Here is a 17,687-nt window from a genome sequence, read left to right as displayed (position 1 = left end):
TGGTGACAATTTATAAAGAGACAATAAAATGTCACTGCTGTGAACAGGCCTTCCTCAAAGAGCCGTGTCATAGTGGTGAAACATAAAGATTGTTAGAGAATCTACTGCCTGTAGAGGGGATTTATTCGATGGAAATAAAACCGTAACACAACACAACTTCAACTTCTGCAGCGTTTTTTTTAATTTGTTTTCCAAATTGAGAATTGATACATGAGTGTATTTTACTGCTTGATTTTGGTTTTAAATCTTATCTCCATTTGGTGAACTCTTTCTTTTAAATAGTGTCTGGTATCAGTTCTTTTACATAACTCAAATTCTGCTTCTTCTAAAAATGTGTCCTCTAATTGCCTCTCTCACACACATGTATATTGTCATGCACCTCCTCCGTACTTGCTATAGAGCATGTGATCTATAATATTTGATCAAATATATGATTAATAATAAATTTATATCAAAATTTGAATTAGTCATTTTACCCATCGATACAGATGATGTGTTTAGGCTGATAAAAAACGTTCCTCATGGTTAGAAGTTTACTTACCCAGCAGCTCTGAATATTTATTATGAGTACAGTTATTAAAGTCACATAAGTATAAATAAAGCTCAACATACATTACTTCCTTCAAACCCAGAAAAAATTACAAAGACAACATGTTTCTGTTTCATAAAAGTGTTGATTTTAATTTCCTGTTAGCTTCGTCCAACATGTTTGTACAGTTCAAATCTCTAAATCCAAAAAACTAAAGTTTCTGACGTTCTTTTACAGTCGAACATTCCTTTGTGATGCTGTTGCCAGTTTTGGAAACCACCGCAGCTCCAGTGAGAAACAACAAGAAGAGATTGCTTACATTACAGGTCCCAGGTCACTGTAACAACAGGATTTAATCTACCAGATTAGATCAGCAGCACACAACACTGACAACAGAGGAGAAAGAAACCACACATTTAAACATCAAAATCCTACATTTACACACAAACACACACACACACACACACACACACACACACACACACACACACACACACACACACACACACACACACACACACACACACACACACACACACATACACACACAGTCACAGTCGCTCAGCTATTTGGATTGAGAACAACCACACACTAACACCACAAACCAACAGACTCTAAAGTAACATTACCTACAGTACAAAAATCAAAAATATCTCAAAATATACAATTATTATTTACAGCTCAGGTTTACATCCTGTCACTTTTACTATAGATGTTCAGTGTGAATTCATCAGAATGTACATCAATATGTACAGATTAAATACATCATCTTAAATACTATAAATATAACTATGGTTGGCTCACATAAAGACTATCTGCACATAAAATAAAATACACTATTACTCTACTTTTGTTGAGATAATCACAGTACTTAAACTGAGTTAAGCTCTAGAAGTTGCTCTGTGGTAGGTAATGCAACACAGCCGACACATGGACGATACAAAAAGACCCTGGAGTTGACTCTTCAATAATAAATATTAAATATCACAATATCCTATTCACTTTAACAGTCCTGGAAAAAGTTTACTAAATATTAGAGGCAAGACCTGCTGTGCCTAGACTGGAATAATTTGTCATTCTATCCATAGCAGTGAATAGAGGAAAATAAAACTCTGTGCTCTTTGTGTGAGATCCACCACATCAGTAGTTTGTCAGACTCCATCTTTATATTGTGCACATCAGTCTGTAACTACAGCGACAGAAACTATTGGTGCAGTTAAGCGTCCAGGGAGGCTGGCAGTTCAGAGAGCAGCTTCATCCTCCACTGACCTCTCGGCAGATGCAGGAATCAGACCATAACTAACGTGATCTACAAGTTTCTGACTCTATATTTGCAGATCCTCGAAAACAGACATGAAACTCACTTTTGTGCTCACGTTCCTGTGCTTCCCTAAATGTGCTTTTACCAAAACTTTTTTGACACAGGCGAGAGCCTTCAGCTGAGGCCACAAGTCGATTGGCCAGTAAACATCCAGTATATTATCACAGATGATAAACATTCACAGTTGTGCACATACTCATTTGTAAGATCCTAACTCCTTCAAAATGGACACCAACCGTCCATCCAGTATCTGTACTGCTGACAGGTTGCCAGCTTGTCATTGGAAAACCATTCACTCTCAAAGCAATGGCTGATTAACAGCGTCCAATTAACCTAACTGAAATCTGCATGTTGTTGGACTGTGGGAGGAAACCAGAGTAACTGGAGAAACCCCATGCAGACATGGGAAGAAGGCGTCAACTCCATCCTGGTCTAACTGAGATTCAAACCAGCAACCTTCTAACTGTGAAGCGTTAGCCTTAACCGGCTGTTACAGCTCACAGGCCTGGGTCAGCACACAGAGTGACGACGGTACCAACCTAAGGAATGGAAGCATCAACAAACACATGTTTTCAAAATCATTCAAAGCCAGATTATAGCCCGTTATGACCATTTTGGTGTTTTGGACAACATGTAGAAAATAAATATATAGAAAAATGGCTGCTTAAGTTTCAGGATGCTGGTTTTCTGCAAGCTCGCTCACACTATCATTGCTGACTGGGACACTACAACTGAACAAGGGCAACTTTAAAGTAATCAGAAACTCCTGAGCTTTTACTGTACCTGTTAAAACGCTTATAATATCCTCTACGATAAGATACATTCGACTTGTGTCTCTTGTATATACACAGTACATGCTGTGTTTACTGAATATGTATAAATACTGCTTATCTATTCAGTAAAGGTATTCGAAAGATAAATGTTTAACCTCCTCAAAGCCTTTTATTGTCAGATTTGTGCTTCACAAACAACTCCAGGGTCTTTGACTAATTAAAGTGCTCAAGTGAACGAGACGTCGACAGTAACGCGGGATCAAGAGAAAGGAAGAAGAGAAAAGCATAAGGCGATCCACACGACAGAGATGCTGCTCAGGCACCAAAACAATGTGACTGTGCTTCACTCTACATCTGTTCAGTCTCAAGTATCTGTGTTGTCTAAGGGAGGGGCCACAGGAGACCGTGTGCCACTGGCTCCCCCTGCTGGCCGTCAGAGACTCCCAGTGGTGAGGACCAAACATTATTATTCCAGACATTTATATCATGGTACATTTTTCACATCACACCCTTCCACATACATCGTCATACGATATTATACATTACAAAATTAAGAGCTTTAAGTTTTCCACAAAAAAGACATCAAAGTGTATATCGTAGTGCTTATGAAATGACGTCATTGAGGAATGTACAACAATTAGGCCGGAGTCATCAACCTCTCAGGGAGGAGGTGTGATTGGTCCACAGCGTGGCAGTGAACCTCTTGTTCAATGCACTGTAGCATTAATATCATTGAAGGACATCGACAGTAAAATGTCTTGTCTCTGTATTGCTGAACAAACAGATGTGCAGGTGGAGCAGACAAAGCAAGGTGTCAACTCTTCTCTTTCTCCTCCACATCAGAAGAGGATCTGTATCTATGGTGCGTTGCCACGGCATCCCCCGGGTAACACGACTCTATTTTTAACCAGGCAGGGTCACCCGGAGCTCTCATTCAGCGGCGGACGACAACACACTAACACACACGCGCACATGCACATCTGCCTGCGCACAAAGACAGAACTCACATAACCTATTCCTTCTGTGTCTGCCTCTCTAAGCCCCTCTGCTTATCTCTACCTGCGCAGCGTCACCTCTGTCCTTCTAAGGCATTGATTAAAAATGGAATCGCTTGATTAATGTGATTGATTCAAATGGAAAAGCTTGGTCTGACCCAGCTGCAGCTGGAGCGGCACAGAGGGGATGTGTGCAGAGCCTTGGTTTTATCGAGGAGGAGATTGTTTAAAAGAAAAGTGCGTCTCTGTGTCCAAGCGCAGAGATTCTCTAACGATAGCAGGGCATCTGTGCTTCAGTGTCGATGGAAAAGAAATGAGGACGTGAATAGTTTCCGCTGGTTTTGCACTACAGTGGTGTATATACACGATTTACGGTGACATCTAAGACAACTGCACGACACATATGTATAGTATTCTACACCGGTGGGGAAAAGGGGAATAGAAGGAGATCCACAGGTTCATGAGGACCCTACTTTGACTGGTCATTATTGCTGATGCATGATAGGCACAATAAACGTGAAGATATACTAATGTGCTTGTAACACTGTGTACACTATCAGAATCACTTATTACACACGGCTATGGATGCGATGGAATCATTTTGTCATATACTGTACATGAGAGACGTTCCCATACAGCGATAGAGATTAGGACAAAGATGAGTGTGTTTCGTTTTCGGAGTCTTCTTCCACCCTGTCCCCACAAATAACAATCCTCTACAGCCGAACCGGAGTAAGATGATGACCTCCCAGAGCTGCGGACATCCAGCTGTCCCAAAAAAGAACCTTCTCCAGACAGGTAAACACGTGGGATTACATTTCAGTATAACATTAATCATCTGGTGTTGCACACACCTTAACCTCGGCCAGAGCTTATTACAAAACAAAGCCTGTATGTAAGCTTCATTCCTCCGTCTGTTGCCCCCTCTATCCCCCTCTCTCTGCCCCTGTTAATATCTTGACAGATGAAATAGCTTCATCATATCTGGTGAGACTCACATTCCCATGATCACTTCATCTCAGCCGGGGTCGATGGGCAATCAGCAGCATGAATCCTTTGATGGGGAAGAACCTTAGGACCAGAGAAGGGGGGACAGAGGGATTCAGCTCTGGGGGTTAAGGTGTGATGAACGCTGCAACAACTGGCAGTGAATTTTCTCTCCTTCTTGACATCCTCTGCTCCTCCCTTTCTTCCTCTGACTCTCTCTCTCGAAGCAGTGCCGGGGTTTAACTGGCGGAGGGATCAACAAGCTCAGTGGATCATAGCTCAGACTCAGGCGAGCCGATGTTCTGGTAGCCCGTCTTGGTGCTGGTGCCGTAGTTGGTGTTGGTCATCTCCTGTTGGGTGGGCATCGGGGAGGGAGTCTCGCTGGCGATCTTGTTGAGGATGAAGCGCTGCTCGTCCTGCTCTTCCAGGTTGGAGATGTCCTTCATCATGCCTTTACGGTAGGAGACAGACAGCTTGTTGGAGCCGTCTGAGATCAGGTTGAAGTGGCGGACGATGTAAACGACGGGTAAAGGCAGCATGGCCGCAACAATAAGGGCATAGGCCATGCCTAAAGCCCAGGGGGGGTAGCTGTGGAAACGCTCCGCGCCCTGACAGCGAAAAGAGAAAGAGAAAGAGAGAAAGAGGTATGAAAAAAAGGGAAAGAAGAGAAGGTAGAGAACACAGTCATAGACAGGAGAAAACTGAACACTGACCTCGGCCTCCACCCAGGCGTTGTATCCTGCAGGACTCACAGCCATCTCAATGACAGTGGAGATGATGAGCAAGATCAAGATAGCTGGAGAAACGTACATCCACATGTAGTAATAGAAAGAGTACGGCCTGAAACCAAGCATGTCCTCCAGGTCCTGCATGAACCTGTGAAGGAATGAAAGAAGGAATAATAAATGTCCCATCAGATATATGTCTTTGATCCAACATCCTAAATGTCACTGTGCTGACTGAATTAAACAGCCTCTAGGTAAGAAAAACATATTGATCTGTGGTGAACATTTCCTTCAAAATGAAGGAAAGAGTGATAAATATGAAGTTACCTCTTAGTGCCATAGATCCAGGCAACAGAGATGTTCTCCAGGATCACCACCACAGTTAGAGGCAAACCAGCTGAGTAGTCGTCAAACATGGTTACAAAGTAGTTCCCTGAACGTTGCACGAACAGCAGGCCTAACAGGAAGGCTATGACACAGCAGGCCACTGAGGGAGAGAAGAAGAAAACTGTCAGAATCTGAGATCAAGTCAAATCATTTTGATTTTAACAACCGGAATCCAGACTCACCACACAGGATCTCCTTGCGGATCTTGAAGGCATCCAGTATGGGCGTGGTGATGCCAGTCATGGTGCCGATCATGCTTCCTAACCCCAAGTTGATTAGCATGAAGAAGAACATGACGGACCAGAAGGGACTGGCGGGGAAATGTGTCATGGCTTCTGTGAAGGCAATGAATGCCAGGCCAGTGCCCTGAACAGCCTGGATGATGGAGAGAAGGCGGTGAAGAGGTTTACGCTTGTCAAGGATGGCTAATGTGCTGCTTGAAAAATAAATCAACCAATTAACTTCCACTTCTACTTCGATTAATTGGTGTGATATTAGATGACACTAAAAATCCCACCTTCACCAACAAAGGAGAAAAAAAGGGGAAAGGGAAATGATCACAGTGTGGGAACAATATTTCTCTACATAACATTGAAAACTCACAAGATCTGTTTCCTTGAAGTTGTGACAAATATTAATATAAATTGGAAATGAAGACTCAGATAAATAACATACTAGAATGGCACTCAGTAAAGTGCCTACCGCTGCCAAGGCCCAACAGTATGCTTAAATTAAATCAAGCTGCACCAAATGTTTACACACTCATAGATACATTTTAAACAGAGTGAAAAAATATTGATCCAGATCCACACCAAAATGTAACAGTTTCTTCCCAGACCCATAACACATCCTCTCACAAAGTTTGATGGTAACCCGTTCAGTTGTTTGTAATCTTGCTTAAAAACAAACAAACAAACAAACGGAGAGGGAGGAAAACCTGAAAACCTGAAAACATCTGGCTCACTGACCTTGTTGAGTTCGTCCGCCAGGAGGCAGGCGTCCAGGCCCAGCTGGTCGAAGCCGTCCTCCTTTACCGTCTTAATGACGCCGTACATCTCTTCGTAGTCCTGGGCAGACAGATGGGAGAAGTTGATGTGAGGCGGGATGAGCTCTTTGCTCAGCACATCGGTGCTTAGGAAGCCCAGGATCTTCTCTGCATTCCTGCACATTAGAGATGTGGAGAGGATGTTCGGGTTAGGGAGGGAAGGTTATAGTGAAAATCAGGAAAGCCATGTAGTGTGTGTTACAGTTACTCACTCGACGACACACTTCTCGTTCATTACGTTGGCCTTGAAGCCCAGCACAGCAAACACCACTAAAGTGGCCAGGATGGACGTAACAAAGTTGATGATGGAGACCAGCAATGCATCGAAGTGGCAGTTGTTGTCTCGCTTGTTGTAGCTGGAGAAAGCGATGACGCCTCCGAAGCCCAGACCGAGGGCGAAGAAGACCTGAGTGGCTGCTTCTCTCCACACCTGCGGCTCCAACATCTTTTCCAGCTGAAGACAAGAACAGGGAAAAAGATCAGTGATGGATTACGTCATATTTATTGTTATTTATCATTATTATTTTTATTATTTACTCCTCTCAAGTAGCTCCATTATAGTATTACATAGATATCCTTGATGGATAGAGAAATGGATATCTGCCTCCTTGAACACTTGACTGAAAGTATACTAAACATATTTCTTTTTCCTTTTTCTTCTTATAATTGGAAACATGTATTTGTACTTACAATACCTGGTTTATCTTTAACATACATATTGGGTTTTATTAATTTTAACTGCAATCACAACAGAGACATCTACAACCAACTATTACTACCACTATCTTCACTAATTTAAATCCTCTAATGTGTAGTGTTCCCAGTAAGTAACACTGCTCCTATTCACTGTGTATTTTGGTATACAACCACAGACACCACTAGAGGGAGACATCAACCCAATCGCTTGACAAAGGGTTGTTTATGTTTATATTCTATGAGGGAATGTGAGTGGTGCAAGTGGTCAAGACGCTGAAACCAGCAGCTGCTCAAGGATGAACAAAATCAAGTTAAATATGTGCATGGCCAGTAATCCGTAATGCCGTCTCAGTGATCAGCACTGAGACGGCAGCAGGCTTCGGAATTCATTTTGCCCTCCAGCACAACACACTTACATGTAAGAGAATGTTCACCAACATCCTGCTGAGCAAACCCCTTTTTTAGAATTGCACCTTTTCCGAGCCAAAATGGCCTCCGTCTTTCATCTCACCTTGGGGGTGAACATGTGAGCGATGCCGTCCACTGCTCCTTTCAGCATCAAACCTCGTACCAGGAAACAGAAGAGCACCACGTACGGGAACAGAGAGCTGAAGTACATCACCTGAGAGAGAGAGAGAGAGAGAGAGAGAGAGAGAGAGAGAGAGAGAGAGAGAGAGAGAGAGAGCGAGAGAGAGTCAAGTACATCACACAGTGTTTCCATGGACACAGTTTTCTGAGGCCCCACACATGGAGGAACTGTGACAATGCACTCATACACAAACACACACACACACACACACACACACACACACACACACACACACACACACACACACACACACACACACACACACACACACACACACACACACACACACACACACACACAAACTCATACACACACACACAATGAACAAATCCCAGAACTATTTTGTGTTTGCTTGGCACTAAATCTGTGAAATCCGACCAAATGTGAAGAAGACTCCTTCAGGTTTATGGAGATGAGTCAAAAACTCCTTCCTACAGCATTGTGGGTAACCGCCGCAGCCCATACAGTGCTATGATAACTGGATCGCCGATTTTGGCGTTAGAAACAAAACGTGTCAGACATTGGCGATCGACTCTCTGTTTATCTATCGAAGCAGCGGGCCGGATGTTGCGATGAGGAACATGACTCACTCTCTAGATCCACATAACAGGCTGTTGTTGCCAGAAGAAGCATTTTCCATCCTTTTCCATCCATTCCCATCTCGGTTCAGTTTAAGCTTATTAATGTTGCATGTCTCTCTCCTCCATAATATAGATGAGATTCCAAAAATAGACAAGTGCTGGTGACAGACTTTAGCATATTATCTATGACTGAAAAGCATCAGCACAGTGGATAAAACACTCGCCGATAAGGATCATTGATTAGAAAAAGGATTTCAAAGCTTTTGCTGAAATTATGCTTTGTCTACGTCTTCACACAGAGTCCATGCTGTGGTGAGTTACATGCACTGAGTTAATCTCTACAGTTTGCAGGCTCTGCTGCTGCTGTGAAGCCACAGACACCAGCGCACCTTCCCAGAGGACTGGATGCCCTTGATGACAGCCAGGCAGACCAGGATCCAGGCCACCAGCAGGGACAGGGTCATCTTCCAGTTCAGGCCACCGGTGTCGTCGATGGAGCTGGTTATGTTGAGAGTCTGTCGGTACCAGAAGTAAGTGGTGGCTGAGCTCTTCTCACACTCTGGCTCCACAACTATAAGAGTAAAGAGAAAAGTAAGGGAACTGGCTCAAACAGTGCTCGGACAGTGGTGTCTTCACATGTACAAAATAATGGATCCTCTAATAAGGACACTTAAAAATACTTCATCAGGTAAAAGTGGTGATACTTACTATGCGGAAAGCTTTTAGAGGATTATATCCAATTCATTATTATTACTTTGTATGTAAGAAGCATTGTGTCATTGTAGCTAATCAATTGTACACTCTTATGCAAACTCCTAACAAGTTATTCTAATAATTACTGAGTCAGAAAAAAGCATTTTCTTGAAACAAGAGGAAAATAAACTTGTGGTTGTTTAAAAGTATTTATAGAATTTGTGTCATTTGTCTTGATTTGATGCAGTAAAATCTAATATGATTTATCACTTTCTTAAAGTGTTGTACACTTACAGAAAACCAATAAAATTAACTTGATATCCTCTACTTTACTGATGTTGTCATCTTTCTCAAAACGCAATGTATATGTAAATATGTGTGTGTGTGTGTGTGTGTGGACTTTTTTGAGTCAATAATAGTTATTGATTTTGATACTTTATATGTCCTTTATATCCAGTTATTTTCCAAGCAAAACAAAGAAGTGTAAATCTTTGAATAAATTACTTTCTGCTGTTAAAAAACAGTGATTGTCATTTTGGGGATTCATTTCGATTAATCCAGGCAATAATCTGCGGATTTTGTGATGATTAAAATTGCAGCCCTAATAAGGAAAATCTTCCAGTATAGTTACTGAATTTAAAATCTTAATTTGTCAAGTGACCAGTGCCTAGCGCTCAGATATAGGCAGCGGAGTAAAAAGGACAATATAGAAATAGAAAATTCTATATATAAATACTGCATCCCTGCTCCATTCTTAACCCTAAGAAGAGTTGACATCCTGCCCTTGATTGCTAATAAAAACTGATGCACTCTATGCTGCCACAGCCCTCTCCACAGGCTGCCACCAATTGGAGCTACTGACACTGTGGTCTGGGTCACACTATCTGACAGACCCCCCCCCAACAGAGCGGCTCTGTAGGATGAAGTGCAGGGACAGGTAGACTACAGAGACGGCACAACCCATTCTCTGTTTGTCAGCAGAGACACAACTGTGCACAGCCACAGTGAGACAAGGAGCTGCTTCGAAGCAAAGAACGTGTCTTTGCTTCGAAGGAAAGACACGTTCAGATTTAAGCCCCCCCCGTAGTGTTAGGCTGCCTGTCTGCGTTTGCTGGGATACATACAAAATATATATCTTACAGGACTCTGAAGCATTCACTTCATTTTTTCTCTATTTGATGTCAAACGCTGAACAATAAAACACTATGTTGTGTTTTTGCTGTTCATCTCTGTTCAACTTTCAGCCGTGTTGTGCAGTGTATTGTGTTTTGGTGACTCACTGGCTTGGGTTCCATTTATCACCATGGGGCACTCAGCCCAAGGCAGTGGAAACTGGAAGGACTGGACGAAATAGAAGATGCTCCAGCCGATAATCACGTTATAATAAAGGCCCACAAAACCGCAAACCTGAGGGGGAATGAGAGGAAACAACAACATGTGTCACTCCTGAAGAGACAATACACAAACAGCACAGCAGAGGGACAGCAAGCGGGTTTGTCGGGGTGATTTCCTTTTCTTGAGTCAGGGCACACATCTTAAGCTGGAGAGCGTATGAATTATTGAGCCGCTTGCTCTCAGCAGCCAAGGCTGTGGTCCTGTTTGAGAAGGTGTTTATTTATAGCTGCTGAATCTCCCCGGGCCACATCCGAGCTGCCAAACGGCTCACTGCCCCGGGCCAAACCTCCCACCCTCCCTCATTGACACCAAATAGATGAAATCCCTCTCACGACGACTGACAGAAACACTGACGCAGTAGATCACTGACTGAGCGTCTGACTGAATGTGTGTTTATGCTGCTGAGGAGGTGGGGACATGATGGGTCACTACTCCTGCTGATGATGGGGACATGTTATGACAGTGATGGGGACTGGTCTTTGAATGCCACTCGCTGTAAAGCATCAAGAGGAAGTAACGTGAGAAGGCAGGGGACTGAGGTCTGCAGCACGTTTGTTGTTTCTGTGTAACACTGAGCCGAGCTGTGAAAGTGAGAGAAATTAAATCCAGCTCCAATCCAGTGACATGGAGACACTGGTCCTAAATAGGAGTTACATTTCTTCACAGGGTACTTTAACTGTCATGCTCAATAATTACAGCTTCCACAATACTGAGTGGCATTTTGTAGAGAGATCATGAATTGTCACCAATATCTTTATTAATGGTTCATTCACCAGATCAGCTTTAAAATAAAAAAGACATATTGTGTCCTGTCCCTTTGGTTGGTGCATGTGTATATTTTGTAATTGAAGCTTTGTTTAATTGATTTACAGTCTCAATGACTTTAAATCGGAAAAACTGTTTTGCCAATAACAGGACCTCAAATGTTAGTATGTCATCAATATATCAGTCATATACAGCCATTTTACAGCCTATTTTTGAATCCTTTGTGGTTTTAATGTTTAATGACTCAATCACAGATTTTAGATGTCCTTGCTTTATATAAACTTGCATGTAACAATCTCGCTATAAAAAAATAATGACTGAGTTTGACCTTTTGTGTTTTTTCAGTCCAAACCATTGATCATTGTATATAAAGATGGACAACGTGTCTAAAATAGCTTCAATATGATTGTAACCATGTTGTGCATTTGGAGCAAGACTGCATAGTCAAGGGATGGAGCTGTGGTAGTGAGGTCCCGCCTATACACACGCTCGACCAATCACGAGTCAGTCTCAGCTGTCATTCATGACGTTTCAAACAATGAATTGAACTTAACTTACCAGAAACATTTGGACTTAAACAAACATTGGTGTAATAGCAACTACCTAAAATGACAGAACCAATTGTATTATTTTTATTTTAGTAAATTTGGTAAATTTGGTCAATGTCCTCAACTGCAGCCAGCCACCAGGTGGCGATCAAGATGCTTTGGCTTTACTTTTGGGAAGCTGCAATGTCTTCCGTCTTTATGTACAGTCCTGTCTACACAGCTGTTGTACAGATCTTTCTGTTTCTCAGATAATTAATTTTTATTTCAGTTTATGATCATGGCTTAATGACACTTACCATCAGGCTGGAAACTCCGATGCCTCCCAGCTGTGGGTAGACATAGTTCCACACTCCGATGCTGCCGCGCCTGATCCTCTGACCCACCGCCAGCTCCAGGAAAAACAAGGGGATGCCGATGAGCAGGAGGAGAATGGAGTAGGGAACCAGATAGGCACCTGAGACAGAGGAAGGTCAGAGGGAGGAGGAATTACTGCAGAATCTACGATGCTTTGATCATTTCTATGTGTTGGAAATCCATATGCGGTGAAGGACAAAATCTGATTGTACAAATAGCAGCCGGGACATAATTAATTTCTGTCCTTCTGGTTCTATTTTGAGGATTATTCTCTCTATCCTCCACTGCTCTAATTTCACCGTTTCCTCTCCTGTCTTCTCCTTTTCCCTCTCACTTTCTTTTTCTTCATCTTCAATTTTCCTTCACCACTTTGTCAGATAAAATTTATTTTTTTTGCAGAGGGAACAATGGAGAGAGCGAGACAGAAAGCACGTTCAGACCTGCTTACGTCAAGACATGAATGGACACCATGGTGACAAAACCATCCAGAGCCATCGAGGACAGGCTCACACTGATGGACAGCCGCTGTTTTCAGACGAAAAACAAATGACTGTGATGTTTGACTCAATCAGACACACTGATAACGTTGTGAGTGGCTATTAGAGCCACAGCAGCAGACAGAGGAAACAAAGAGGAACACAGTGTTGTGTTACAGAGAGGTATTATTATGTGGTCTGTTACAAGCGACTACTTTGCTGCTGCCGACTTTTACAGATCTTTGATGTCTATTCTGAGAAAAATGCACCAAATAGAGGAAAAGAAAATGTGCTGGTGGAGAACTGTGGAGCTTTGTTTTTCCCACCAAATATTGCGTATGAGCCATGCAAGTGGAGGGACCTTATATGAAATGTCATGTGGTGCGACCCTAATTTATCTAAACATATATATTAATTTCCTTAATATGCTCAACATTTTTTTTAACAAGTTCTCAGGAATATAAAGTCATAAGAAACAAAGTATTTGCATTTCTTTTGAGGTTTTGTAAATAATAATCTCATATTTTAGTTCTATAATGTCACAGTCCCATATATAAACTGAATATTATTATTATTTTTTTCAAGTCTAACTGTGAAAATGTTTGCATGGAAGCTCCATAGTAGCAAAAGTTCAATACGGTGCAATGACAATAATAACATGTGTTATTATGTGTTACAGTGGTATATATATCACTAACAGGTAACACATAATAAGACATATAGACAATATAATTAAATGTGAATTTACACCATAAACATCTCTCCATTTTCAGCTGACAATGGGTGAGAGGCATGGTGCAGCCCGAGCAGGACGCCAGCGTGTCGTCCACATTGAGACGACAAACATTCACATTCTAAATCTCACTTAATGTCCGAGTCTCCAATCAACCTAATCAACCACCTTCAATGTTATTCTTGCTGGAATCAAATTATAAAAGTTCATGTCGTCATTAAAAAAATCATTATGAAAATAAATGATTACAAGCCAGTTGTAATTAAAAGAAACCCTAACCCCAGGCCAAACAGCTCCCTTGAATTAATGAAGCTGCATCACATTTCACAGACTCAAAAAATATCTGTTCCCTAAATGTAGATGTTAAAAGAAGTGAAGAAAAGAATCCTGCGCGGGTGGGTTGTTCCCTGACCCTTACTTCTACTACCTGCAAGATTCATGGTAATCCGGTCAGTATAGTTTTAGAGTAATAATAAACCAACCAAACAACAAACAATGATAACACAACCCACAGGTAAATATAGTATCAATAGAAGTAGGTTATCATTATCATGACATTAATGTGGAGATATCAATCATTACATTTCATGTTAGTGAATTATTGTATATTAGTTTGTCCCGGTTGTGATTATAATTACTATTTTTGAGCATGTTTTTGCAGAACAGCCAATAAGGATCAAGTGGGAAGATAATCTTCATGTTTTTCTGTCCAAAAATGTAATAAGACTATATTTATATTCTATATTTAGAAAATGAAATTAAACAAATCTAACTCAATTATAGGTGTAAGTCTCTGGCAGGTTGTTCTTATAACGAGGACAAGCCCAGACAAGACAATGCAGCACCCAACACTGAGTCAGCGGGGGATACACACGCTCACGTTGTGATTAAACTGTGCAAATACACACACACACACACACACATTCAGCTTTGTTATATAATGCATTTCAAATACCCTCTTTACACACACCTCCCACACAAGGTTGCATCCACAATGCTGAGAGCCCAGAAAATCAATGTTTACTCTTCCACTTCCTCCATCTTGGCCACATCCCTTTCATCTCATCGTAATACCAGTAAATCAAAAATACCAAACAGATAAGGCTGAGAAAGCTGCAACAAAAACAAATACAGATTAGGCTGGAGGGTCTCCCGTTATGATGCTAAATCTCTCAGTGTTACCACATTGTTCGGAGGAGAAAGCTCCTCATCTTGTAGCTGCTGCCGGCTCAAGTTCACTGAGAAACGTTGGAGAGACTGCTCCTGTGACTTGAGCGATTCGTTGGCTAATTGGTTGACAGGGCGCAATTCATCAAAGAGGAGGAGGTTGCATCTCCGTCAACAGGGAGCAACATCCTCTTTCCATCACCCTCACGTATACAGGCCATTTTACTGATAATTATTGAAGACTAAAACTAAAATTGAAACTCTGACGCATAAAGTATGAAACCAATGTTTAAGGAAGTTTTCCTTTGGAAGGTTTTGTACAAGACCCATTTTTTATTTGACTCAGTCTTCATTGACTTTAATTAAAACACCTTTTATCACATGATCATATCACTACCATACATATCCAGCATCAGTCAATTACATCAATTATTACCGTAAAGGAAAGAAATTTAAATTTTGGCAATTGAGCTGTTTTGCTTTCTTGGCAGGAAAGATGTGAGGATCACTTCTACCAGCAGGTTAGCTTAATTAGCATGAAGGCACTTCTATCAATATTTACACAATGTGAACAAACATAGCAACAAACTGAATGAATGTTTTGCACACAAAAGTGGCCGACATCCTCCCTTATAAACGAATTTACAGTCATTAATAGTTTAAAATAGCAGCTTCCAATGTCTCTTGCAAACTGCCTATCAATCCAACTGTCCAACCCCGCTTTTTAGTAAATACAGCAATTTTTTCCATTATTGTGCTTATGTTTTAAATAATTTATATGCCTGCCTCACCTCGTCTGTTTTATTTGCTCTTTGTTATTCTGCAAATATTGGAAAATTGGTCTCAAGGTTTCGTTTTATGCATTTCCACATTTTATTCAGTGTCCACGTTTTAGCCACATTCCAACAGTTGGAACAATGATTTCACAACTCGAACATTTGACATTCTAAGGAGCACTTTATTACACAGTTACTCCTTAGACAGCAGATGGCAAATGGATCCACAAAAAATATGTTACGCAGTTTAATCAGTGCAAAATGTTTGCGTCCTTTGGTGAAATTAATTTCCAGAGCAGTTACCACTGACCATATCTGGTACTGACCATAATAACAACTGTAATTGCTGCAGTGTTTATTTCTATAATGTGATGCAAATTCTGGTTTTATGAGATAACACTTTACATCACTGAATTTCTCAACAATCACTGATGCCACTGGGCTTTCTTAATCAAATCATGTCTGAGTAGCTGCCAGACTCCAACAGGATCCTGGACAAGACTGTGGACAGCAAACAAATCCCGTGTTCAAGTGAATGAACAAAATCAAACATGCAATTTAATTAACTACTACCATCTGGTCACTTATTTTACAGGACTAATAAGAAAAAGTTCACATAAACAGCTATGACTGTTCATCGTTACCATTAGCCAGCATCCTGAGGGTACAAATGTTACCTATGGGTGGCCCAATTAGAAACTTCCAGATCTGGGAATGTTAGTGTACATTCCACATTGGACCGAACAAAACATTCAGATTTCTGTGGCTCAAACAGACACTCAACTGCTAAAATGCAACAGAATCTCGTACAAACATTCATTCACCTACCTCCACCGTTCTTTTGGCAAAGATAGGGAAACCTCCAGACGTTACCCAAGCCCACAGAGAAGCCAACCTGGGCCAGGATGTACTGGAGCTTGTTGTTCCAGGCCGGCCGGCCGTCCTCGGCGTCTGGGTCAGGGGAGGGCAGCAGGGCCTTTACAGGAGCAGTCGAGCCAGGGCTCAGGACCATACTCATCTGACTGCTCTTATAGTCCATGGGGTGCTCCAGGGACAGCAGGTCGGCCACAGACTCAGTGACGGGCTCATTGCTGTGCTCCCGCTGGGTCACCTTGGTGTTCTTTGGCATGGCAGCAGCCCAGGAGCTCTTTCAGAGGATGAAGGTGTCAGCAGCAAGGAGAGCAGAGCGTGAGATCAGGAGGTGGAGGCAGATGGGAAGGTGCCGGGGGAATCAAAGTTGTGCTTTTATCTTGAATCTGTGAATAAAAATGGTTGGAGACAGACAGTAAATGTATGTGCTTAGTTAAAACTTTTTCACATTTTCTACTTATACCATACAATGTTATTGTAACAAGACTTTCCATGAGGAGACACACGTTTTTCTCATCATGTTTCTACGTCTTCATCTAGACATCATTTCCCTCATTAACTAAATAAGCTGAATAACAAAACGTTCAAACTGGCAGATGACTACGATGGTTGAAGAATCGTCAAAGAGTTGAGGGACAGTTGCCATTCCACTGTAAGAAGCGTAGGTCAAGAACTGCGATTTTTCCTTTTCACTATTTTCTGACATCTTAAACAAAATAAACAATGACATTTATTGCCTTCGCCAAGGAGGTTGTATTTTCACAAATGCCCATTTGTTTGTTGTTTGTTTGTTTGCTAACAAGATTACATAGAAACAACAAAACAGATTTCCAAGAAACGTGGTATAGAAGGATGCACTATGGGTCAGGGAAGAACCCATCAATGTGTGGTGCAGTTCCAGGAAATTGTTTTTCACGCAGCCGTTATTCAACATCTCCACTGTTGTTTGCAGGGAATAATTGATGGATCTTGATTAAAAAAATAATATCAGGAATGTCTAAGGGACTGATGTCTATGAGTGTGTGAAATTCAGTGCAGCTAATTTGAATTTAAGGGGACTGTTGGGCCTTGGTATCGGCTCTACTGAGTGCTATTTCATCTATTTCACTAAATAAAAAGGTAATGAACTGGCTTAATTGCAAAATGTATCAATTACGCTTCATGGGTTTTGTTGAATTCAAAATGCCAAAAGTTCTCTGGCTGCAGCTTCTCAAACATGAACATTAGCTGTGTTTATTCTTCTTTTATGATAATAAACCACATATTTTGGGTTTAAAAATCT

At 41.5% G+C, this 17,687-nt stretch overlaps 1 protein-coding gene across 1 annotated transcript; it reads right to left on the bottom strand.

Moving 5' to 3' along the window:
* Positions 1-4,877: 4,877 nt before the first annotated feature.
* Positions 4,878-16,664, bottom strand: slc6a17 (solute carrier family 6 member 17). Its single transcript, XM_061075091.1, has 11 exons — positions 16,364-16,664; positions 12,326-12,483; positions 10,602-10,728; positions 9,018-9,199; positions 7,970-8,080; positions 6,975-7,216; positions 6,686-6,878; positions 5,900-6,092; positions 5,658-5,817; positions 5,319-5,481; positions 4,878-5,213 (listed from the first exon to the last, which is right to left on the bottom strand). Exons 1-11 carry the CDS (start codon positions 16,662-16,664, stop codon positions 4,878-4,880), a joined length of 2,166 nt encoding a protein of 721 aa, XP_060931074.1.
* Positions 16,665-17,687: the final 1,023 nt, after the last annotated feature.

This window comes from Limanda limanda, chromosome 7 (genome assembly GCF_963576545.1).
Source record: "Limanda limanda chromosome 7, fLimLim1.1, whole genome shotgun sequence".
In the NCBI taxonomy this organism is placed as follows: domain Eukaryota; kingdom Metazoa; phylum Chordata; class Actinopteri; order Pleuronectiformes; family Pleuronectidae; genus Limanda; species Limanda limanda.
The sequence above is the reverse complement of the archived record's forward strand: the minus strand, read 5'-3'. Positions and strand labels throughout refer to the sequence as shown.

Bases quoted from the DNA above. Each gene is read 5' to 3' on its own strand.
- slc6a17 (XM_061075091.1), bottom strand. From the start codon at position 16,664: ATGCCAAAGAACACCAAGGTGACCCAGCGGGAGCACAGCAATGAGCCC. The intron at 6,093-6,685 runs GTCAGTGAGCCA...TCCATCATCCAG, and splicing joins TGGCGGACGAACTCAACAAG to GCTGTTCAGGGCACTGGCCT. The intron at 5,818-5,899 runs GTGAGTCTGGAT...TCTCTCCCTCAG, and splicing joins CCGCAAGGAGATCCTGTGTG to TGGCCTGCTGTGTCATAGCC.